Here is a 25188-nt window from a genome sequence, read left to right as displayed (position 1 = left end):
ATATTTAGAGGAAAAAAGCGTTGCAAAAACTATGTTATTGGAAAAAAAAAGTAAATTTCAGAGTTGTGGTCAAAGTTTACATTTATTTTCAAAACGTTGGTTAGAGTTCCAAATTCTCAAAAAGATGGCCAAACTTTGGCTTCGCTTTTTAAAAGTGTGGCTCTCGTTAAATATCACTAACGGGAGCCACATCTTTAAAAAGCGGACCAAAGTTTTGCCACTTTTTTGTGAATTTGGAATAAAGAAAAGGGTAAAAAATGAGTTTCAAATTCTCAGAAAAGTGGCCAAACTTTGATCCGCTTTTCAAAAATGTGGCTCCCATTAGTGACATTTAACGGGAGCCACACTTTTAAAAAGCGAAGCCAAAGTTTGACCATTATTTTGAAAATTTGAAACTCTAACCAATTTTTTAAAAATCGGTGTAAACTTTGGCCACAACTTTGAAGTTTTGAAAAATTTTGCAACTCAAGTACTTTTAAGAAAATTCTAATAAAAATTCATCCAATAATGCTAAAATTAAAATTTATTATTAAATATTCACAAACCAAAATTTGCCCATTCAAAAGATACTACTAACGACCGGATAACTAACCAAGACAAGTCAGTGGCGCCAATCAACGACGACGATGAGTAGTGTGTGCGTCTCTCTCCCTTTACCCGCGAAAACCCCCCTGAAACCAATTAACATAAACCCTAATTTCAAACCCCCCAATTTCGACGACAATCTAATTCATCTAGCCAATACTGCCCAAATCCACAAAGCAATGCATTTAATAACAACCCATCAACACAAACTCACCCCAGACCTCAATACATACTCCACTCTCCTCAAATCTTGCATTCGAACCCGTAATTTCGATCTCGGTAAGCTCCTACACAACAATCTCATTAGTTCTGGTCTTGTATTTGATGATCATGTCATTATGCTTAATTCACTTATTACTTTGTATTCTAAGTCTGGTGATTTAGTTACTGCTAAATGTTTATTTGATAGTGTGGGGGATAGGAGGGACTTGGTATCGTGGAGTGCGATAATTTCTGGTTTTGCACATAATGGGATGGAGAGGGAGAGTGTTTGTATGTTTGTTGATATGATTAAGTCTGGGGAACGCCCGAATCAGTTTTGTTTTTCGGGGGTTATTCATGCGTGTTGTAGTCGGGGGAATGTGGATGTTGGGTTGGGGATATTTGGGTTCGTGATTAAGACGGGGTATTTTGAGGCTGATTTGTGTGTTGGGTGTGCTTTGATTGATTTGTTTGCCAAGGGGTTGAGTGATATGAAGTTGGCGAGGGTAGTGTTTGATCGAATGCCTGAAAGGAATGCGGTTACTTGGACGTTGATGATTACTAGGTATGCGCAGATGGGTTTTTCAGGTGATGCTTTGGAATTGTTTTTGAGTATGGTAGAGAATGGTTTTGTTGCTGATCGGTTTACTTTCAGTAGTGTTATTTCTGGGTGTGCTGAATTAGGATGGTTAGATGTAGGTAAACAATTGCATTCTTTGGTGGTCAAATCTGGTTTGTCTACGGATGTTTGTGTCGGCTGTAGTTTGCTAGACATGTATGCAAAATCTGGTGGATCTTTAATTGATTCAAGGAATGTGTTTAATAGGATGTCTGAACAAAATATCATGTCATGGACAGCAATGATTACTGGATATGTACTAAGTGGAGGATTTGATAGAGAAGCTATCGAGATGTACATTAAGATGATAGAAAGTCGGGTATTACCCAACGAGATCACATTTTCCAGCCTTCTTAAAGCATGTGGAAACCTTGCTGATACGAAAGCAGGAGAGCAGATATACAGCAATGCTGTCAAGTTGGGATTCTCATCTGTAAATTGTGTAGGAAATTCTCTTGTTAGTATGTATGCTCGGTCGGGTAGTATTGAAGATGCTCAAAAAGCCTTTGAGATTTTGTTTGAAAAGAACTTGATTTCTTACAACATACTTGTTGATGCCTATGCTAAGAATTTGAATTCAGATGAAGCCTTTGATATTTTTAATCAAATTGAGGATACTGAAATTGGGGTTGATGCCTTTACGTATGCTAGTCTGTTGAGTGGAGCTGCAAGTGTTGGTGCAGTTGGCAAGGGCGAGCAGCTCCATGCGCGGTTACTAAAATCTGGGTTCGAGTCTAACCAGTTTATCCGTAATGCTTTGATCTCTATGTACTCTAAATGTGGGAACATCGTAGCTGCATATCAAGTTTTTGATGACATGGAAGATCGGAATGTAATATCTTGGACATCGATCATCACAGGTTTTGCAAAACATGGTTTAGCAAAAAGAGCTCGGGAAATGTTTGAACAAATGCTCCTAGCTGGTGTTAAGCCGAATGATGTCACCTATGTTGCTGTTTTATCAGCCTGCAGCCATGCAGGCTTGATGGATGAGGGATGGAAACACTTCAATAATATGTACAAAGAGCATGGAATAAATCCTAAGATGGAGCACTATGCATGCATAGTTGATTTATTAGGAAGATTGGGATATCTTGAAAGTGCAGTGCAGTTTATTGAGTCAATGCCATACACTGCTGATCCTCTGGTCTGGCGAACATTGCTCGGAGCTTGTCATGTTCATCGTAACACAGAGATAGGAAAATATGCTGCAGAAATGATTCTTAAGCAGGATCCAAGTGATCCAGCTGCTCATGTATTACTTTCTAATTTGTATGCGTCGAAGAGTCAGTGGGATCATGTTACAGAGATAAGGAAAGGAATGAAACAGAGAAATGTGGTCAAGGAAGTGGGTTGTAGCTGGATAGAGACAGGAAACACGGTGCACAAGTTTTATGTAGGGGATACTTCTCATCCACAGGCTCGGGATATATATGGACAACTAGATCAGTTGGCAGTTAAGATAAAAAAGCTTGGATACATTCCAGATACGAATTTTGTTCTACATAATGTGGTAGAGGAGCAGAAGGAGCAGTACTTGTTTCAACACAGTGAAAAAATTGCTGTAGCATTTGGTCTTATTAGCACAGCTAAACCAAAGCCCATTAGGATCTTCAAGAATTTACGTATCTGTGGAGACTGTCACACTGCAATGAAGTATATATCCTTAGCAACTGGGAGAGACATAGTAGTTAGGGATTCAAACCGGTTTCATCATTTTGTAGATGGATCGTGTTCCTGCAATGAATACTGGTGATAATTTGGTGCAGGATGAACAGTTTATTTTAATTGGCAAAGCAAGATGAGTTGATAAATCATAAGGTATTCTTTTCTGTTGTATGTTTCTTGGGTATAAGGTAGCCTTGGGGGAGCACAAAAAACCTGCCAAGCACATCCTATAAAAGCAGTGTGTAAACTTTTATTAGATCTGTTGGCCGTCTCTTCTGTTGAATTACAGTTTTAGATTTCGTGTAAAATTGTAGGGAGTTGAAATATCAAATATCAGTCATGTGGTGGAAAGTACCTATGACCGCAGCTACCACTCGGCATGGAAATGTCACTCAGGCAATATTTTTTGTACAATATATTTACTTCCACTGTTTTATTACAGGGCATCAGTATGACATGCAACTTTCTGCCAAATGTGACAGTACAACACTCAAAGTCTCAAAGTGCCCTCAAAACAAGGGTTGATTTGCATTACATCTGTTATACCAGTGATGAGTTATGACTTATAAGTTGTTGGCTTCAATAAAAGTCTATGCATGAAAGATATTATGATGGCCGGTCATCTATGAGATCTAAACACTTGTACAGGGCCCATAGTTCCCTGCTGAGGACTTGAGACTGTAGATCGGACCTTTGCCACAGATGTCTAGCAGCCGCACAGACACCAAATGTAATGATAATGAAAATAAAGGAACCAGGTTAGTGTTATGGTCTCTCTAAATACTACCATAGCTCATATTTTACATTTTTGTATTTCTTACGCTCTCTTGTTCCTTCTGCACAGAACTCCATATAAAAGGGTGTGTGTAATGACCCTATCTAACTCAGTTTTTTCATAAAATTATACTCAATTAATTGATGAGGATAAGTCTACCTCAAGAATCTGTTAATATTGCTGGTCACCAGACAAAAATACTTGAAGAAAAGAGTATATATTGCAGCTGATTTAATAGGAGCAACTCCAAGGTAGTATCCCCACCTATATTTGACCAGCTGGACACTTTCAGGGATTTTGCTTCAAAAAGCATTCTTCAACCATTCCCTCCCTTCAGGGATTTTGCTCCCCTATTTTTGCCAGGTCATCTCCCACAGTGCCACTATATTTCTCCCTTCCCGTCTATTTTTCCTCTCTGTGTCTTCTTCTTCACTTCTGTGCATCAATTGTTTCAGGACTTCTCCACATCAATTCATTTGATTTCTGAGGTATATCTTTGTCTTTGAATCACAGAAACACTTATTTATAATTTCCATTACTTGGCCTTTGTGTTTCTCATTGGTATATATAATTTTTGGGTTTTAGGATTTTGTTCAAATTGTACATATTCAGCAATTGAAAGTTTTAAACTAGTTAAACTGCTTCCAGCTCCATCATGTCATATTATACATCTTAGTTGAATGGGAAGTTTGAGTACGAAATTGACGATATACATCTTCCTCTCTGTGTCTTCTTCTTCACTTCTGTGCATCAATTGTTTCAAGACTTCTACACATCAATTCATTCGATTTCTGAGGCATATCTTTGTCTTTGAATCACAGAAACACTTATCTATAATTTCCATTACTTGGCCTTTGTGTTCCTCATTGGTATATATAATTTTTTGGGTTTTAGGATTTTGTTCAACTTGTGCATATTCAGCAATTGAAAGTTTTAAACTAGTTAAACTGCTTCCAGCTCCATCATGTCATATTACACATCTTTGTTGAATGGGATTTTGAGTACGAAATTGACTATATTAATTCGTCCCCCCCCCCCCCCCCCCCCCCAAAAAAAAAAAATCAAGTCATATCATTCTACTTTGCTGAATGGGAATGTTGTGTAAGAAATTGATGATATTATTCGCCCGGGACAGGATTGCAGCGCATCACGATGAGAACAAAACATTTTCAAGTGACGGACTTCTTCGTTGTCTCATCAGTGTTCCGTCATAAATACTTCTGTGTCCAAATTTATCAGGTATTACAATCAAATTCACCGAACAAGACAAGGTATATTAGTTTTAAATTTTTTGGTTTGTGATTATGTTACTGGTGTTTGTTTAACCTTTCATATTAAATCAGGGTTCGTTCTATTTTAATTGGTTAGACATAGTGAATTTTAAACTGGTCTTAATTTGAACTAATTTTTGACACTATCTTTACATTTAATGTTATGTGCTTTGTTTTGCTGTCTTGTTTGGTAGAAATCAGTTTGGTTGTTGTAGCCTGTCCTGATGTTATCATGTCCCTGTTACTTCTCATTTGATTATCTGATGCCGAAAAAAGAGAAGAGGAGGAGAATTTGTAGTTTGATCTTTAGCTTTTTCATGTCTTGTTGACTTGTTGTCGTTTCTAAATTACTTGTTTTAAATACAGGTTGGAGGTTAGACCTTTAGCTAATCTCCAAGAATTTCTGTCCAAATTAGTATAGGGCAACTGAATTGAAGGAGCTTGAGCTTGTTAGGTTGAAATTACTGACTTTTGATGGTTACACTTGTCTTGCTTGGTTTCTTCAACGTTTAGGCCAACGAGGCCAATCATAATATGTCTACTAAGTTAGCAGTATACAGATGTCTATGATATACTCATAAAGCTGATACAAAGATAACATGAGCTAGAAGAACTAGCTTACCTAGATTGCTTCTTTTATGATAGTTTTAGATATATTGTATTTGGACTCCTTGTAAACACCTTATAGCACAAGCTTAACATGCTATGAATCTGTACTGTACAAAATAATACTATTTGTTAATAACCGAAACCTCTTTTAATAAAAAACGCAATACCAAAATACCAAATATTGCTTATTATACTTAGTTTATTTATAATATAACTATAATATGTTCAAACTCCTTTAACAACCTCACATTAGTACAACCACTAGTAGGGATATTTAATTTTAATTCTTTTTAATATATAAAAATTATTTGCCTGGGTACAATATTAGTTTAAAACATCTCAATATATTATTGTGTTATTTACTTAGTCGAATTTGATCAAAAAATATAGTGATTTGTCCATTTATCTCGTTGAGATACTTGCCCTATTACATAGTTGATAGTTAAGAAGACTTGTTTGAATTATTATTTGACATGCATCAAGAAGCAGAGTACTTATCCCCTATTTGTAAGGCAAAAGACTAGAAGTAATCATTGAATTGCTATCTTTGGAACTTGAGTGTTTAACAGATAATATTGTTGAGAAAAATTGTGTAATGAATAGCTAGAACTCATAGAAGTCACGATAAAGATAAATTAGGAGACTTTAAAGGTGACATTAAAGGTGATCTATGTTTTCTTGATAAGCATATGCTTTTGTTCTTGATTTTTAGGTATACTTTTAGTGTGAGTCAGTACTATATCAATTTTAAGTTTCCAGTGAGTTTCTATTTTAATATCATAGTGGGTTATCTAATTTACTCCACTGATACTCTTTGTTCTGTACCACTGGATAGGTATTTTAAGCAATGGACATAAATCCAACCCTTTAAAAAAGAGTTACATTTGGTACATTGTTGGATAGAGTCAGAAACTGCCTGAAATTTAGTGCTCCTGTTGCAAAAGAATCTGGGGAATCTCCGGGTATAGTCCAATATCTTTTGCCAGTGCTCGAAGTCCATTTATTAGTAATCAGATCCCAGAAAGTGAAGAAAGATTAATAGACCAACGGGAAAAAAGAAGAAGCTGCAAAGTGTTTAAACAAGACGAAACATGATGCAAAGGTGATGGATTCATTAAAACTTCAAGACAAGTGAAAGATACCGTGAGCATGTTGTCTGAAGTGAGAAATGAAACAATATAGCAGCTGATGATTGAGCTCGAGAAAGAAAGGATAGAAGTAACAGGTTAAAAGAAAGCAGATGTTCGTAAAATTACATTGAAATCAAACTTGTAACCGCATGGTCCGGGGAGGATAAGATGTACGCAACCATGCCCTGGCTTCACAGTAAGGAGCTCTAATTTTAATACAAATACGATATTGGTTCGATTTAGATTGACTTTGACAAAATTTGGATTGGTTTTATATAAACAAAATTCAAGTGTTTTAACGGCAAAGATGAAATCCAAATCAAGCACGTCAAATTAAACTGAATTAATTTAAACCGAATCTTATAATTTGCTGCATATCTCAAATTCAATCTCAAATTTTTTTCGACAGATATATGGATAATTTTTATGAGTGTTGTAAAAAGCGCATTAAGCGGTCGCCTAAGCGGAATCGGTCTTAAAACGCTTCGATTTTGTATTAAGCGGGTAATTAAGCGTTTTTGAAAATTAAGCGGACTATTAAGCGGATTAAGCGGTCAAAGTGATGTTGATTTGCTAATTTTTTTAACTTTTTCAATATTAATTTTATATAATATAATTATAATTATATTAAAATATTAAAAATATATATTTTATTTCAAATATTATAAATTCAAATTCTTACCACAATATAATATTATTTTTAAATATATTAATATTATAATTAAATATTTAATTATATATAATTAATCCGCTTAGTGATCCGCTTAAAATTCCGCTTAAGCGTCCGCTTTACCGCTTAAGCGTCCGCTTTACCGCTTAAGCGCCAGAAGGATCTTTCACCGCTTAGAACTGATTTGCGCTTTTCATAACATTGATTTTTATTGAGTGATTTATATGGATACAAGAAATTTATTATTATTAAATTGAAAGGAACTAACGAGGAGAAATTATTTTGAAACAATTAACATTTTTATTCATAGAAATCTTATCCTATGTTATCGTTTTTGATAATAAATAGAAGTCATAAGAGACCACCGCCTACAGGCTACAAGACTGTAATATATATGATATTGATTGCAATCCTTTTCCTTTAAATCTTAAAATATATTTCTTTAAAATTAGCTTTTGTTATAAATTATTTAGATGTGCAAGCAATTATTTTTTTTATTTGATTAAGTGAAAAAAGCATGCAAACACATACATGTTCTCCTAAAAAAAATTAACACATAAAATTTAAGTTATTATAATATAAAATATTAAATAATTTGGGGAAAAAACCCGAAAGTGGATAGATATTCGTTCTTGAAGAATATTATCCTAATTAAAATATGTAATTAAGATAACATATAACCATGATGCCTATATATATCATCGAAGAAAACTTTGAAAAAGCAAATAAAATCCAAATTCACCTCTTCTCTCCTTGACGATCCTCCCCTTTTCTTGTTCGGGTATGCAAACTTCATATTAGCTTCATCTCTGTCTCCATCTCCATCTATTATATATTCTCAATATCTATACGTTGCATCATCAGCCCTTCTAATTTTTCTTCGAATTTGTATGTATTGTTGATTCATACAGGGCTTATCGTTGTGAGATCGGCCTAAAGTTTTGATTTTTAAGACGATTATCAGGTCAGACCTTTCAATTCTACCGACCCATCTGCTTATTATTGTTATATATGATTCTGTTTGTTGTTTTAGGGTTTACGATTTTAATTTTTGAGAATTTTGGGGGTTTCTTTTGTTGAAGATGCGTGTTCATAATTTATGGGTGGGTTTTGTATTTGGATTATTTGGAATTGTTTTAAAGTTTTGTTTTTTATTGCTAACGATAATTGGTAGAATTGTAATATAGTTTATCTAGCTTTATTAAGTTGAGTACATCTTGAGAATTATTTAGGTTTTTTGCTCGAAGGACGGAAATTTTGTTTAAAATTTTAATCTTGATAGGTCGAGCAGCTTGTTGTTTTAAGCTTGATTGTTGTTCTACCTGATATAGGATTATGAAGAACAATCACTATTGAGGCAACAGAAAGGACTATCTATTGTAATTATTAAGTTGAATAAGAATTTAGCCTACTAGCTAATGGGAATAATAGTGTATGATGAAGATTATGCTAGAGTGTCATATTTGATTTGTCAGCCCCAATTTAAGCTGCTCCAGGACTTAGTAATTTCTCTGTTCATTAGCCCCTACAGTTGTTCCCCAATATGTCTTTTGTAACTATTATGTGATTGTATAATCAAAATTGTGGAAGTCCTTCATGCTATATGCATATTTTGTTGGTTGCATCTGTAGACCAAATTTTTTACTAACAACGTGATTGTCCAATCTGTCTCTGCTTATCTTTTGTATACTATATATGTGGTTCTGGAGATGTCACCAGAGATAGACTGGTGGCATGTCCCTTAAAATGAACCTGGATGATGCTTTACTTGCATTTGTTTCCACTTCATTATACATGAAGGCTGAAGGAACAATCATGAATCAGCCTCACTTTAGATTTATATAGCCATACAAAATTTTGTCATCATCTGCTCGTGACTAGAAGTGCAAATGATATTTCAACAGTTGCTTATTACTGGCTTAGCACATATGTCTTCTTCAAACAAGAGTAACCCCCCACTAATCACGCAAGGAGATCATGCTATATCTTACAAGTGTTTTGCCAATATAAAAAGTCTATAGCTCCTCACTTCCTCTTAAAAATGTTTTATGGATTTATATTGGAATATATGATAACCTTTGTTAAGGTGTTTGTGATGCCTTTAAAACGGAATTTATTGCACTCTGGAACATTTTTGTGCACCTATATAGCATCACATCTTTAAGTCATATTGTGTAAATTAAATCCAAATTTTCATCCAGATCTGTGAACAGAATAGCAGATACGATATTTAGATTTTTTGAAACAGAGAACTCTAGCATTTACACCCTCTTTTGCATAGGACGAGTAAAATATCCAATTGATATAACGATTGTTTTTTATTACCAGTTAAAGTAACATTAACCACATCCTCTTATATGATATTTGTCTCACCATTCTCCTGCTCATGCACTTTATCTTTCTTCCTCTCGTTATAGCTAGTGTGCAATAACATATACATCTCCTATGCAGCCTCTTTTACGTTTCTTAACTGGACTTGGGAATTTAAAAGTTTGGCAGATATTAAATTATCTATACAGTGGGAACTGATAAAAATTATATGTTAGAGGGTTGTGTTTCTTGTTTTTATGTCCATCATCAAGTATGTTTTTCCAATAAATAGACTTATAATATATGGAAAATCTGTGTGGTTGCTAAGTTAAGTGTATTATTGGCTTAAACCTGCAATATGATATATAATTTTTTGATTGGCATCAGGATGTTATTATAATAGTGTTTCATGTATTCTAATGCCTATTACTCGATTTTTGGGTTGACTGTTGAGCCGTTAGGATTACCAATTATAGTTTCAGTGTTGCAGTTACTAAGTATCTTTTACTGCAGCTGTGATAAATGGAGCACAATGAAACAGGATGCCAGGCCCCTCGCGAAGGACCTATTTTGTGCATTAATAATTGTGGCTTCTTTGGAAGTGCAGCAACCATGAATATGTGCTCCAAGTGCCACAAGGACATGATTTTTAAACAAGAGCAAGCTAAGCTTGCTGCAACATCCATTGAAAACTTTGTTAATGGATCATCAAGTAGCTGTGAGAAAGACTCTGTTGCTGCAGACACCATTCATATGCAAATTGATTTACCTGGGGCAAAGGTCATCTCGGTGCCATCACCAAATGTTTCATCAGGCTCCGGTGAGAGTGACGAGAGAAATGCGAAAGAAGGCCCTCGTCGCTGCAGTACTTGCAAAAAACGAGTTGGATTAACTGGATTTAAATGTCGTTGTGGTAACCTTTACTGTGGATCACACCGCTATTCGGACAAACATGAGTGCTCCTTTGATTATCAGACTGCTGCACGTGAGGCAATAGCCAAGGCTAATCCTGTTGTTAAGGCGGAAAAGCTTGATAAAATTTGAAGCTAGTAAGAAATCCGCAAGTTATTATAAATGTTTTTATGTTCTCCAAGGGATATTTCTTGGAGGAATCCCGTATCAGATGTCCTCTTATAATGTCTATTTGCTGTGAGGAAAGGTTTCTTAGACATGACCGTCTACAAATTGAAAACCTTTTTATGTTATTGTGATTGAGGAGTTGCTGGTTTTTGTAATTGAAGTCTCTTTCTAGCTTTTATACTGCATCAGAATGTTTCATATGATTACACTTGGTGATAAATTAGCTCAGAGATCGTAATAGTAATACAATGTTGTCCTAAATTCGTGCATCGGTTGAGATTAGCTCTCATCTTATTCAAAAATACAAATCTCTAAGTAGAAATTAAAATATTAAGAGAAACTAGTGCCAGATGGACCAACCTTTATTATAATCACCACCAATACGACGGATGTCCGCATCTACTACTGAAAGCTGACGGACTTATAATGTAAAAAGATAATAATTATTGGAAATATATCTGCATTAAATGATCAATAGATTATTTGTGTTATACATATAGTTCTCGTAAATTCTTGAACTTTATTCAGTTATCCATTATTCTAGTATAGCAATTCAAATTTTAATCTATTTCGAGATATTTTATACTGTTGCCAAATAAAGAAGAAAAAATGCAAAAATGGAAGATAAAAGACAAAAGCATGAACACGACGGGTCTAGAGATTGGGTGTCTTAAACGATTTTCAAAATATTAGTCTTATTTTTCAAAATCTGGTTTGTATTTTATTTGTGGGGATAAGTATTCATTTGAATTGATGTTTAAAATATTATATTAAAATAGAAAAAGATTATATATTTTGATTTATTAAAATAATTTGATTAAAAATATTATTAAATAAATACTCCCTCCGTCCCCCTCATTTGTTTACATTGGGGGACGGGGGCTCGGCACGCATTATAATGCTCTCGTAAAACGTAGTTCGATAAATTATTTCGATGAATAAAAATTTGATGTTTAAATTTTTAAGAAAAAAAGGAAAAATTCAAAAATAAGTTATAGAGCTATGTTTTATATGCGTCTTAAAATGCGTGTTGAGTAGTTTTTGAAATGAGAGGGACGGAGGGAATATATTATAAAAAATTTTAAAGTTAAAACCTTTCACACATATTTTATAATTTGATTTGAATAGATTCATATTCATATAAAAATGATGAACTAAAATGTTATATCTCAATTATCATATTATTTTGTATAAAATATAATACAAGTATCTAATTTACCCCTATAATATGTTGTTGAATAAATAAGCCGACAACGAACAAAGCAAGCGGGAAGATAAAAGGATGGGATAACATAAAACATTTATCGATTAGAATAAAATAAAAAAGGATATCTGGCAAAAAAAAAAAAAAGATATGGTGGTCACAGTGAAATGTACAAAGTTGTCTGTGCCTGTGCGTCGACATAAAAGCAGTTGAGGCCACGAAGAAAGCGAGTGTCACGCAAAATATCTAAGAGTAAAGTGATTACTTATATACCAAGATAGATACTCCCTCTGTCCCATTTAATTGTATACGTTTCTTTTCAACTGTTCGACACGCATTTCAATACTCTTATAAAATATAGTTCCGTAACTTATTTTTGAGATTTTCTTTTTCTGAATAAAAATATAACATCCAAACTTTAATTCAGAAAAAAAAATTTAAAAATAAATTACACAACTATACTTTACAGGAGCATTAAAGTCCGTGCCGCGTCCCCGTCCCCCAATGTATACTACTCAAGGCGACGGAGGGAGTATAGAGCACTGTCACTTCTCAGTTCTCACTTCCACATCCTAACCCAACTCTCTCTCTCTCTCTCTCTCTCAAGCTTATATAGATACAAGAAGAGAAGCAAGGAGGAGAAAACAGATGGATATAGGTTTACTCACAGAAGGAAGTAGCAATGGAGGCAGTGGCGGAGTTAAAACAACCACCACCTCTTCGTCGTCGTCTCAGAATAATAACAATCAGCGGGCGCAACCACCTAAGTACGGTCGGAGGTCTAACGTTATAGCTTATGGTTCTTCTTACCAGAAGGCTGCTGCTCTTGTTGATCTCGTACGCCTCTCTCATCCTCTCTCTCAGTATACTTCACATGTTTCCGGACATTTTTTTGCACTTTCTTTTTTTGGATAAATCATTCGATTATTATTATCATTCGATTTTTTCAGTGATATAAAAGAATACTTAGATTTGTTATTTGATTGTCCAGCACATGGAAAAACACTCACTAGCTGTCGAATTTTCTTAATGACTAGTTTCTTGAAAGTAACTCTGATAATCTATTATATTTACATGATTATATATATAACAACTCTGGTTATCTTACTTCGACAGGCTGAAGATGGTGTTGGTATACCAGAGGAAGTTCTCGATCAGCCTAACTTTGAAAATTCTGCCAAGCTCTACTTTCTCTTCATTCAATTTGATGTCTTGTGGACCCTTAATTACTTTGCTTTGTTAGTTCTTAACTTCTTCGAGGTCAGTGACGTTTTGCCATTTTACTATTTCTGGATCTCCTGCTTGGCATTTGTTAACCAAGTAGTTATGGACTTCCTTTTTTCATTAATTTTCTATTTTAGAAACAAAAGAAATCAAATTAATTAATTGATCTGTTCTAATTGGGTAGGTGTCCATCATTATGTCCCAAACGCGCTCACACACGCACGCTCAATAAATTTATTAGCAGTATCAAATCAATTAATTGATTAGGTTGTCAGTAATATTGCTGTATTTTATATTGTTCAAACGTCCGCAGAAACCAATGTGGTGCACCCAGGATGCTGCAATTTCTTGCCATAATAGAGACTACTACTTTCTTGGGCAGCTCCCATACTTAACTGCTGCCGGGTCTCTTATCTATGAGGTAACAGTGTGTGTTAAACTGCACTTATTTCTTGATTTCCATAGAGTTTTACTTTTAACATTATGTAGGTAATTAATTAAAGTTTTATCTTTGGAGTAAGAGTCGAGCAATGCATCTAGGTGTGTAGGCACAAAAGAAATTATTAGTGCTTATGTTGGTGCTATCAATTTAAAAGAATTCAATTGGATGCATATTAACATCCATCTAGTCTGGTACTATGGCTCACAAGTCACACTTGATGCACGAGTTTTATACATTTATTGTTTCTTTTGAATTTGGAGTTTTTTATGATAAACTTTATATGCCTATGTTTCGTGGTCATAATTTAGAAACATACACATGCAAGCCTTCAAGTGACATGAAATTGTTTCTGAGATGATGGGTTGGATTCATATAAATAAATGTAGTTGAAATTTCTTTCTGAATTAAAATTTAAGTTTGGTTCCTGATAAAGATAGTGGGGGCTAAAGTTAATTACCATTTACGTCTTTCATGCAGGGAGTAACACTTCTAATTCTCATGGCACATATGTTCTTTCCGATTTCATATGAAGGTTTGAACTTATACTGGAGAAGTCGGCTCAACAAAATGAAGGTACTTGTTTCCAGATTGTTGCTCACTAATCATTTTTCTCTGCTCGTGATGCTCTTTTATTATTCATCACTATACAGGTACTTGCTCAGCTCATGATTGCCCTAATCTCTTGTCAAATTCCTGTTTTTCTTTGTTTTTGTTTATTATAAATTTCTTGGATGTGGCAAAAAAAAAAATCTTGGATAGAAGTAAGTTCATTTGATAGAACAATACTCTAAGCTATAAAAATTATTTGAAAAGATTGTTACAGCCCGGACCCGTCGTTTCTCATTTATTTTTATCTCCTTGCATAAACACTTCTCTTGTTGTGTGTACATGTGTATGTCTATTTGTGCATTGATATGCATATATTATATAGGTAACTGAGATTACAAATATATGCATGTATTCTTTTGTAAGGAACTTAGGATCATGACCAAGATGGTCACAAAACACAATATCAAACACGAAGGTATATAACACATATGTTATACAACAGCACTGTCACTTCTCCATATTGGAAAGTATATAACACAAAGATTGATAAACTAAAAAAAAAAGGCCCGGGATATAAGGACAAGCTTAAAGAGTGCAGAACTACAAAAATTTTCTTTGTGGATTTATGTGCCCACCTGGACGAACTTAAAGGGCTTTTATGTTATAAACTTTGCACATAATTACATTATTCTACTGATACATTAAAATGTGCATGTATCCTCTTCTAGCAGCTTGTATAATCTTAAGAAATGCTTCTCCACTCTATATAAAGTGCATCAATCTGAATTCTGAAATGTTGGATAACAAATACACGTCACAAGTAAGTGTGGATAACGAAGCTATTCTACAACGCTATTAAAATATGCAAAATCACAAGTAAGTGTGGATAACGAAGCTATTCTACAACGCTATTAAAATATGCAAAATCTCTGCATCCAACTATCATCCATCACTTCTTTAGAAAAGAATAGTACAACTATTGGAATTAAAAATTAGTTACATTTTGTTTTCAATATTGTATTTTTTTTTCATATTATGGATATTTTATAATTAAATATTTGAGACCCCCCTAAATCTTAGTCCTGGTTCTGCCACTGATTTACCTGGATGTACATAGATCTTACATCGCAAAAAGAAATTTAATGTTAAAAATAATAAGTCTCACCTGTGAGACTTGCAAGTTGTAGCCCATTCATATTAGTCATGTGTACATTACCATAAAGTTTACTGCGAATTTGCGAGGATTTTCAAGTATAAAATTGTATGTTGTAACTAGCTTCCTAATTGTGTAGGCATGCATGATTTATCCATATTCATGTTTATTTAGACCAAAAGGATACCACCAATTCATATTTGAAACATGTATAAACATTGTTTAGCATTTGCTTATATCTATGGTCGAATTGCATAGGTCCTCAACCTATGGTTCTTCTTCCGAAATTATTTTGTCGAATACAAATTTATATTAAATACATAATTGCTCAACAATTTTCACCCTTTTTTTATTGGTTGAAGTGCTTTACTCACCTATGTTTTATATGTAAAATGATTTTGGGGCAAATAATGCCACACAGATGCCAGATACAGAGTGGCAACCAATAGTAAAAAATTGTGCATTTTGTCCATTGCACAACATATCACCAGTGTTGTGAGAACTTTGTGTTTGCCCTATGCATCGAGGTATATGCAGTAGGTGGTTGAGGCGTATATTGTTTGATATTCTGAGTAAAAGGATGTGAAGACATATTTATAACATTCCCAGGCCTCGTCCTTTGTTGAAGCATAACTTAATCTAAAACAGTTATCCTCATGTGTAATATTTTTTTTGCTGATTTCACTGCAACTAGTGATTGTATTCTTTAAACCAAATTTCAGGTCATTTTCCTGTTAGCTCTGGTTGTTGATGTTTTACTCTATGCACTTTTTCTGTCTCCGGTGGGCATATATTATCTCCCATTCCGGATTGCTCCTTACATCCGGGTGATTTTTCTTATCTTGAACATCAGGTATAGTGCTTTAACAAATTCTTGCTTCTTTAGTTAACTATGTGACTACACAACTTGATAAGTTTCTTTAATTATAATCTTTTCATAGAAAAGACAATTGAGATGGTTATTATCCTATTGATTAGAAATTCCTACATAGTCTTCACTATTTAGTGTAATAAAAGACACAGTTTTGATTAGTTAAGCTCACCATGTGTACCGTACAGAGTCAGTTTTATCCTTTACCAGAAACATTCCAGTTTCTTAACAGTACTACTAGTTCAATCCAGAGTATAGCACCTTCAACTGAACATAAAAGATTGGTATGGACAAAATTATAATTTGAGGGATATAGTAAATTTGATAAAATTTTGTTGATTCGGTGAATAAAATTCCATATATTCCTGGTGCAAACTAATTTGACGTTATGCTTATTTAAATTATTTTTGCATTCTAGGGATTTACGTGACAGCATAGTCGTCTTGGCTGGAATGATTGTAACATATCTAAATGTCTTGGTAGGTATTCTACTGTATCAACATACTTTTCTTGCAAGTATAGTGCTCCTATTAGTTTACCTAATTAGCCAGGGCCGGCCCTTGGGTAAGGCGACCAAGGCGGCCGCCTAGGGCACCAGTGTCCCAGGGGCACCAAAAAATCTTTACATATGTAGTATATACTAATAAATTTATGCATTTATATATTTATATGTATTTGAATTTACTGTGTTAATCTTAAAACAGTGTTTTTGATTATGTCATTGTATATTGATTTGAATGTATGTAAAATTTTCTTTTACGATCTTGAAAAATAGGGGCACCATTTTCAATTTTCGTCTAGGGCACTCGAATCTCTAGGGCCGGCCCTGTAATTAGCACTGAGCAATGCCATGTGATTATTGAACACATTCACTACAAAAGCTTTTATTAAAAAAGTCATTTTGTTGACAATTTTATCCTTCTTTAACTTATCATTTAGATTATATCTTGTCTAAAAATCACCTGTTTATCTATTCGTATATTATAAATGCAGGCTTTAGGACTTCTATATCTTTTGTTCTCCAGTTGGTTGGCATATGTCATGTTTGAAGATACTGAACAGGGGAAGAAAGTGTTTACTTCATTTGGTGCAACAACATATCAGATGTTTGTTTTATTTACCACGTCCAATAATCCAGATGTCTGGATTCCTGCATACAAAGTGTCGCGTTGGTATAGCCTGTTCTTTGTTCTCTATGAGCTTCTGGGTGTTTACTTTGTCACCAACTTGATCCTTGCTGTTGTATATGATAGCTTTAAGGATCAGCTAGCTAAACAGATTGGCGAGAAGGATCGTATGAGAAAAAGAATATTAAAGAAAGCATTTAATCTTATAGATGAAAATGCTTATGGTTCTCTTAATATAGATCAATGCATCCACTTGTTTGAGGAACTCAATAGATACAGGACATTGCCTGATATATCAAGAGAAGATTTCGAGTTAATTTTTGCAGAGTTGGATGACAGTCATGACTTCAAGATTAATTTGGATGAGTTTTATGATCTTTGCAATGCTATAGCATTACGATTTCAGAAAGAGGATTCACTTTCTTGGTTAGAGAAATTCCCAACATTCTACAATTCACCATTATCTCGAAAGTTGAAAGCCTTTGTTCGAAGCAAAACTTTTGGATATGTCGTAGAATTCATTCTCGTCTTGAATATTGTTACCGTTATTATTGAAACAACCCTTGATGTACAAGACAATTCTGGGCAAAAGTTTTGGCAGAACCTGGAGTTTGCGTTTGGATGGTTATATGTACTGGAAATGGCACTGAAAGTTTATGCATATGGGTTTGAAAATTATTGGAGAGATGGTCAGAATCGTTTTGATTTTATTATCACCTGGGTTATAGTTGTCGGAGAAACAGCAACTTTTGTCTCTCCTGAAGGACTAACATTCCTTTCTAATGGAGAATGGATTCGCTATCTTTTGATTGCAAGAATGTTGCGCTTAATAAGGTTATTAATGCATGTACGTCGTTACCGAGCCTTTGTTGCGACATTTCTTACTCTCATACCAAGCTTGATGCCATACCTAGGTACCATATTTTGCGTCTTGTGTTTTTATTGCTCTCTGGGGGTACAGTTCTTTGGTGGGATAGTAAATGCTGGAAACCCCTATGCATATGAAACAGATCTTGCAGATAGCGACTATCTCCTTTTTAATTTTAATGACTTTCAAAGTGGAATGTTGACCTTGTATAATTTATTAGTTCAGAATAACTGGCAAATATGGATCGAGAGCTACACTGAGCTAGCAAGCACAGGTTGGACTTACGCATACTTTGTCAGCTTCTATGTGATAACAGTTCTACTGCTCTTGAATTTGGTTGTAGCATTTGTGTTGGAGGCATTCTTTGCTGAAATGGAACTCGAAGATTCAGAGAAGCGTGAAGGCGTGGACAAGGAAAGTGGAAAGAAGAATCGGCGCCGTAACGTTGGCACGAAAACAAGAAGTCAGAGAGTTGATATCCTGTTGCATCACATGTTGGGTCCAGAGCTTGATCATGGTTCATGAAGATTGCCACTCCATTAATTTGTTTCTAATGTGAACTTGAATGTTTGTGGCAGAGGAAGATAATCATTTGCCAGACTTCTTTTCTTGGTTAGTTATGCTCTGTAGTTATGTCTGTTGATTACTTGGTATGTTAACAAGTATGGTCTCATGATAACCTGAAACTGGTTGCAACTGTTCAAAAAAATGTGAAGTGCATGTTTTCTCCTCGTGTTGTCTTTATAAAGTACTTTCTAGTTTATGGCGAACTCCTATGAGGTAACTTGCATATTAATTAGCCACCAATGTGTCCTATGAAGTGTCGTCGCAGTTTGATTGGAAGTCGGAACTTTGGCGGGGATATATTTTGAAAGAAGCAAGCTCCTGTTGGGCAGTAAAGCTGTAATTTGGTCTTTACAAAGCAGAAATACAAAGTACTAGAATATTTTTACTGGTAATTTATACAAGGGATCTAGCTTACTGGCTGTAAAAAACCAAGTAGCAACTCCTATTTTGCTGAATCTGGTTCCCGCTGTCAATCAGCTTGATGAAATTCAGCACAGTCCTTCGATCCATTTTTGGTAAAGGTTGCTACCAGAGAATTCATTAGTTTAGCCAGCCAGGCCTCTTTTGAATCCCCGCAGGTTGAGCTTTTCCGCCATTCTAGAGTACTATATTCGATCTTCGACTATGCAACCTACCTCAGCCCCATCCATGTAAGCTCTGCAAGCTAGTAAAATTGCACGGCCCCGAGTACAAATATGACCAGAAACAAGATCTTCAAAATGCTGTAAAAAGAAAAAAAGGAGCAGCACAGTTGATAAGTTTTAAAGTATAACCCATGATCATTACATACATATATAAAGGTTCATAGACCCAAAAACATACCCGTTGGAGGCTTTGTAGGGTATAAATTATTGTTTTCAAGTATAAAATGAAGACATGTCTACACATGAACAGCCATGTCTGCATTACGAAAAATGATAGAAGATTCATACTATTACATATTACAAAATTACAGAAAATATTATTACATACATGATAAAAAGCAATTCACAAACATGGTTACATACTTACATATATCCTTTTCCTTCTTCTTTCAAACCAAAATGAATCACATATACCTATACAATGAATGATGTTGTACAAAACTAATATCCACCAAAATGAATCACATATACCTATACAATGAACGATGTTGTACAAAACTAATATCCACCCGTAGCATCCTGCACAATTCAATTTATATAATAACAATATTGGTTATAACTTGAAACTCATGATCAATGCGAACACAACTGTTTCAAGTGTTCTGTCTGCCAAAGCATAACTCCTCGTGTCCGTGCTACTCCACAAGATTGTTTAGTTATTAGCTTATATGTGGATGGAATCTCCCAGGGAACTATTCCAAATTCATCATTGTACTCTTCCGTTCCTCTGACAAGGAATTGCCACGGAAAGGATCCTGCTCCAGGTCCTTTGTTCTTTGCAGAGTTGTATATAATGTCGAAAACAATTTTGTAGAACCTATCCCGCTGAGCTGGGTTAAAACCCTGGTTCTCACTGGACAATCCGAATTCAGTAAACATGATAGGTTTCATGAGCTCTTTCTCACCATCTTCAATGTGGGACTGCATCCATGTTGAGACAAAATTTAGTTTGTACTCGAGATCTTTCAAAGGAGTCCTGCAACAAGACAAAACAGTTTAAACCGGGTACCTAAGTTAGGGAACGAGCTTAAGATTGCATTTCTCTGCTCTGTTTTAACTGCTTATTAATCTGGCAGTCAACTGTCCTTTGGTGAGACCTGAGAGAATCAAAGAATATAAATACTTGCCAGTGGTCGGGGTATATATGAACAGAAGCAAAGTCGATGGTAGGGATCATGGAGTTCCGAATAAAATCAGTTCCAAGTTCTGATGCCCATAACTCTGGATTTTCAGTAAATCTTTTTGGACTTTTAGGACCATAGAATCCTTCAAGACCCACAGTGAGTAGGTGCTTACTGTCAATTGTTTTTAGGAAGGTCGACATCTCTTCTATCCAGTCCTGCATTTGTAGTAGTCATACTCAGAAAAGGAAAAAATATACTATATATGATTAACTAGAAAAAATTTCACTTTAGAATTAGCAAAAAATAAAAAGATTGCAATTGAGCCCATCATCCAGCTGTACTTCAAGGGAGCAGAAATGGTAGTACAGTAGTACTCATAAGAAACAATTGAGCAAAAAAATTTATGCAGGGGACTTCAATATAATATTTGAATGGTTGCTTAAAAAGGGTGTTTATGTTTAGAACAATATCCTTGCAGAGTTGAGCAACATCAACAACTAAGTGGTAACAGTTTGCTTCTTTGTGCACATCCAAGATCTCAAAATTTATCAGTAACTATATGCCATGGTTGATAGATGCCTCAAAGTATAGGAAGAAATAGGGTACAGCAGAAAGGACTTAAACAGCTGCACATTATTATGTTGGATAGCCCCCAAGTTTCTTCAGGACACAATAATATTCTTGGAAATTTTCAAGCATATTTAGGAGTTAAGAAATTGCGACGTACTTGGAGGGTGTTGCCTGAAGCATCAGTCGCGCATCGGGGCTCATTGATCAATTCCCAACCAAAAATGGTGGGATCATCTCTGTACTCAACTCCTGTGATAGTGTTCTTCCTTGTCAAAACTGTCTGCAGAATTTAGAGTTAGTCTTAGTCTAACAACAATTTAAAATATTAACAGACTTCGAGCGAACTCCTGTCAGTCATATGTTATCTCTAGATTACTTGTTCTCAAATTGTCACTGCCAAGTCTCAACACTAATATTATCCACATGTGAGTTGTGGACCAGCCAGGGATTTAAAAGCTACAAGAAGAACAAAAACCTTTAAAGCCCAGATACAATTTTTTATATATCCTAATACTTCAAACCAATGGATATGAAGCAAGCACATTCATGATGCCTAGCCATTTGAATTAGCTGACCATTATGCCAGTTACTTAGCTATTACCTATTAGCTACTCAGGCTTTGAAATATATAGCAAAATAAGCCAAAAGGACAACCTTAAGTAACAGGATCTATTAACGATTGATCCAACTGGTTCAACAATTCTCCCTTTCGTGATTCAAATATATGCAGAAGGATTTTAGAGAGCCTGCCCACAGACAAGTGTGTGTATTTTACATGATAGCCAGGAAAGTTAAGATATATAGGCTACCTTTATATAGTCCTTGAAATAGCGACGGATGGAAGGATCATAGAAAAATGAATCATTTGAAGATGTCAAACCAAGGCCCTCTTCCCATGCCCACTTGACATATTGAGTTTTACCGCCATAAGCTTCCAAATTATTGACTAAAGCAAGCAGCAGCCTGACTCCTTGTCGCCTGGCTTCCGCTATGACATAGTCCAGTGCCTGCCACAGAATTAACCATTGAGGTGAAATTTTATTCAAAAAATCGAAAATGGACGCCATTAACAAAACAAGGGACATATATATTGAAGTATTGAACTTATCACACTGTATATTTTATATGCATTTAGAACTTCAAGCAAAGAGACAACATCTTCTCTAAATTTACAACCTTGCCAATACAAAAAATTAACACTTCAGAGGCAGAAAGATGAAAAGTTTGCTGCTCTAGCAATTAACAAAATCAAACAATTTGGGTAACTACAGAATCTCATCTACTTATTACTATATTAAAACATAGTTTAGCTGATTAAACACATTGATAGTCATTAGGATTAGTAGAGTACCAGTTAAAGCAAACTTGAAATAAAAATATAGTAGGTATTTACATAACTACAAAATCTGCCATTGAGCTCATATGCACAATGATGAATCTACAAAATAAGTTGAACATACTAATCATTATAATATCATATTACCCTAAATACTTTCTCATCAAATTGACCAGGGGAAATCTGGAGTGCATTGTAATCACCATCATTAAAAGCCCAAGTTCGACAAACAGTCAGACCCATCTTCGCACCTGCTTGCAGCATCGCTTTGATTGTATGTTTGCCGTGATCATTTACAGCATGGTCCATCAACCAGTATGAATTCCAGCCATTAACATAGAAAACTCCACCGTCTACAATGAAATGGGTCCCATTTCTTTTCACAAAACTCACCTTCTTCTGGGTATGCTCAGACCACAAGCCACCAAAGGCTATAAATAGAATAGCAACGCATGAAGCTAACACAATTACTGGGAAGAAGAGGTTATTTCCTGCTACCATATTGTCTTTTTGATGATAATTTTAGCAAACTGTAGTGTTCACAATTATAATTTAGGAATCTTGGATACCCTTTAAGCTAAAAATCAAGACTTGAAAAAAATCACATACACCCAGATTAAAAAAGGGTATATTCTTGATCACCTATTAAGCGAGAAAATGAGAATTTTCAAGATTCAGAGTGTCCTGGATGAAGAATATTGTGACCCAGATCCCTTTTTAAAGAGCAACACAGAAAGAACAACAAGAAAGACCCAGAACACTAAGAACAATTAACAAGGCTTCCAGAAAAGAGTTTTCTGATAACACTTGCATATAAGCAGCAGCAACTTACAATGTTAGAACAGAACTTCAAGAGAAATTTATATATATTCTTGTTCTGCAAATGATAATAAAAAAATCATTAACCAAATGTGTATGTTAGTTTACAGAAGACAAAATAGATGATTGTTGTAGAAACAGAGACCTCACAGTTTTGAGTTTCAAAACTTTTTAAACGTGGGATTTTGGACAGTGAGATCTGACGCTGGATTTTGAAGTTTTATGAACTTCAAAAGTTACTCTGATCCTTAAAACTAGAGCTGGATTTTGTTTCTGTGTTAGGTGACCTAATACTCCTTTTTGTTTCTTTGATCAATGCCTCAAATCTACAAGCAAGCGAACACTGAAAGTCGTTGATGCAAGAAAAGGAGTAAACTAGTATTTGACGTAAATTGCCCAGTTAACCAAGATTGTAGTAGAGCAAGTCCAATGCTAGATGCTATATATCTATTGTTATTGCTATAATATAGAACCAAAAAGTGTTTTTTGATGCTAAAATAAAACTTGCACTCCAATGATAAGTTCTATAACTAGTTTCAAATTTAACCAACTCATTAACTTTTACCTAACTTGTATATAGAACCAACTCATTAACTTTTACCTAACTCATTAAGTTATTAGAGCAACTCCAATGCAATGCTATACTTGGTTCTATTGCTATATTATAGCATCAAAAGTAAAAAAACTCAACTCCAAAGGGGTGCTATATTTGGATGCATCCATGCATAGATGCATACTTGGTTCTATATTTGAAACCAAGGATGGATCCATCCATGTTGCCACATCATCCTTGGTTCTATATTTGTTGAGATATTTAATATAATTTATAGAAGTTAGGTAAAAGTTAATGAGTTGGTTAAATTTGAAACTAGTTATAGAACTTAGCATTGGAGTGCAAGTTTTATTTTAGCACCAAAAAACACTTTTTGATGCTAAATTATAGCAATAGCAATAGATATATAGCATATAGCATTGGACTTGCTCTTAACTAGTTTCCAATTTCTAGTTATTGATGATGTGGCAACATGGATGGATCCATCCTTAGTTTCAAATACAGAACCAAGGATGCATCTATGCATGGATGCATCCAAATATAGCACCCCTTTGGAGTTGAGTTTTTTTATTTTTGATGCTATAATATAGCAATAGAACCAAGTATAGCATTGCATTGGAGTTGCTCTTACATGGCATTTAAAAAGGTCGGCACAGCACACTTCTTGCAAAAAAAAAGGTCGGCATACTGTTTGTATTTTTTATGAGAAAAATAAAAGAAAGTGAAAAACTGACTAGAAATTTAGTATGATATTATTTTAATTTTATTTATAAAAATCATTTCCAATATAAAAAAAATAACCAACTAAATTAAATTTTTTAATAATTCATAAATTATTTATAGTATAAAATTACTGAAATAACAATTTAAGCTAAATATTTAGGATATTTAATCACTACCCATGAATTTTGTTTATCATATGCCAGCAGTTAGTATTAGTAAATATATATAGGCCAACATTCCAGAGAGTTACTCTTTATATGGAGTTACATAGTGCGTCATTATAAATCATCAATTTTATTATAAATTCTATTATAGAATACATATAAAACGTGATTCTAATATAGAATACTATAAAATATATCTATTTTAAGTAATTTAACACTTAAATTTGATGAAAAAAAGTATATCATCGAAACTGATTCTACAACAGAATATTTCTGGATGATTATTATTCTGATATAGAATCATGTTGAGATATTGCATAATTTTAGATGAT

At 34.5% G+C, this 25188-nt stretch overlaps 4 protein-coding genes across 14 annotated transcripts; 3 read left to right on the top strand and 1 right to left on the bottom strand.

Moving 5' to 3' along the window:
• The first annotated feature begins 551 nt into the window (after positions 1 to 551).
• On the top strand, positions 552 to 7167 carry LOC108227988 (pentatricopeptide repeat-containing protein At3g49170, chloroplastic). 8 transcript variants are annotated; one of them, XM_017403426.2, is made up of 5 exons: positions 552 to 3831; positions 4141 to 4211; positions 4304 to 4336; positions 4984 to 5087; positions 6564 to 7167. In XM_017403426.2, exon 1 carries the CDS (start codon positions 627 to 629, stop codon positions 3159 to 3161), a length of 2535 nt encoding a protein of 844 aa, XP_017258915.1. In that variant the 5' UTR covers positions 552 to 626; the 3' UTR covers positions 3162 to 3831; positions 4141 to 4211; positions 4304 to 4336; positions 4984 to 5087; positions 6564 to 7167. The 8 variants fall into 8 exon arrangements, with proteins under 8 accessions (XP_017258915.1, XP_063935826.1, XP_063935830.1 ...); XM_064079756.1 differs by having other exon boundaries at positions 4984 to 5119; XM_064079760.1 differs by lacking the exons at positions 4141 to 4211; positions 4304 to 4336 and having other exon boundaries at positions 552 to 3226; positions 3516 to 3831; positions 6564 to 7166.
• Positions 7168 to 8169: 1002 nt separating this feature from the next.
• LOC108193000 (zinc finger A20 and AN1 domain-containing stress-associated protein 8-like) lies at positions 8170 to 11094 on the top strand. Its single transcript, XM_017359557.2, has 3 exons — positions 8170 to 8309; positions 8440 to 8492; positions 10352 to 11094. Exon 3 carries the CDS (start codon positions 10361 to 10363, stop codon positions 10880 to 10882), a length of 522 nt encoding a protein of 173 aa, XP_017215046.1. The 5' UTR covers positions 8170 to 8309; positions 8440 to 8492; positions 10352 to 10360; the 3' UTR covers positions 10883 to 11094.
• A 1539-nt stretch (positions 11095 to 12633) lies between these two features.
• Positions 12634 to 19087, top strand: LOC108227497 (two pore calcium channel protein 1A). Its single transcript, XM_017402665.2, has 7 exons — positions 12634 to 12959; positions 13239 to 13382; positions 13660 to 13767; positions 14266 to 14361; positions 16213 to 16343; positions 16780 to 16840; positions 17355 to 19087. The coding sequence occupies exons 1-7, from the start codon at positions 12771 to 12773 to the stop codon at positions 18879 to 18881; spliced, it is 2256 nt and encodes a 751-aa protein (XP_017258154.1). The 5' UTR covers positions 12634 to 12770; the 3' UTR covers positions 18882 to 19087.
• A 737-nt stretch (positions 19088 to 19824) lies between these two features.
• Positions 19825 to 23818, bottom strand: LOC108227498 (mannan endo-1,4-beta-mannosidase 2). Of its 4 annotated transcripts, XM_064078906.1 has the most exons (7): positions 23562 to 23817; positions 23430 to 23474; positions 22745 to 23028; positions 22071 to 22268; positions 21419 to 21541; positions 20695 to 20906; positions 19825 to 20543 (listed from the first exon to the last, which is right to left on the bottom strand). In XM_064078906.1, exons 3-7 carry the CDS (start codon positions 22904 to 22906, stop codon positions 20141 to 20143), a joined length of 1098 nt encoding a protein of 365 aa, XP_063934976.1. In that variant the 5' UTR covers positions 22907 to 23028; positions 23430 to 23474; positions 23562 to 23817; the 3' UTR covers positions 19825 to 20140. The 4 variants fall into 4 exon arrangements, with proteins under 4 accessions (XP_063934976.1, XP_063934974.1, XP_063934975.1 ...); XM_064078904.1 differs by having other exon boundaries at positions 22745 to 23474; positions 23562 to 23818; XM_064078905.1 differs by having other exon boundaries at positions 23430 to 23817.
• Positions 23819 to 25188: the final 1370 nt, after the last annotated feature.

Source organism: Daucus carota, chromosome 6 (genome assembly GCF_001625215.2).
Source record: "Daucus carota subsp. sativus chromosome 6, DH1 v3.0, whole genome shotgun sequence".
Taxonomy (NCBI): Eukaryota; Viridiplantae; Streptophyta; class Magnoliopsida; order Apiales; family Apiaceae; genus Daucus; species Daucus carota.
The sequence above is the reverse complement of the archived record's forward strand: the minus strand, read 5'-3'. Positions and strand labels throughout refer to the sequence as shown.

Bases quoted from the DNA above. Each gene is read 5' to 3' on its own strand.
- LOC108227498 (XM_017402666.2), bottom strand. From the start codon at position 23,098: ATGGTAGCAGGAAATAACCTCTTCTTCCCAGTAATTGTGTTAGCTTCA. The intron at 21,542-22,070 runs GTAGCCTATATA...TAAATTCTGCAG, and splicing joins ATTTCAAGGACTATATAAAG to ACAGTTTTGACAAGGAAGAA. The intron at 20,907-21,418 runs GTACGTCGCAAT...CTACAAATGCAG, and splicing joins CTTCAGGCAACACCCTCCAA to GACTGGATAGAAGAGATGTC.
- LOC108193000 (XM_017359557.2), top strand. From the start codon at position 10,361: ATGGAGCACAATGAAACAGGATGCCAGGCCCCTCGCGAAGGACCTATT.
- LOC108227988 (XM_017403426.2), top strand. From the start codon at position 627: ATGAGTAGTGTGTGCGTCTCTCTCCCTTTACCCGCGAAAACCCCCCTG.
- LOC108227497 (XM_017402665.2), top strand. From the start codon at position 12,771: ATGGATATAGGTTTACTCACAGAAGGAAGTAGCAATGGAGGCAGTGGC. The intron at 12,960-13,238 runs GTACGCCTCTCT...TTACTTCGACAG, and splicing joins CTGCTGCTCTTGTTGATCTC to GCTGAAGATGGTGTTGGTAT. The intron at 13,383-13,659 runs GTCAGTGACGTT...AAACGTCCGCAG, and splicing joins TAGTTCTTAACTTCTTCGAG to AAACCAATGTGGTGCACCCA.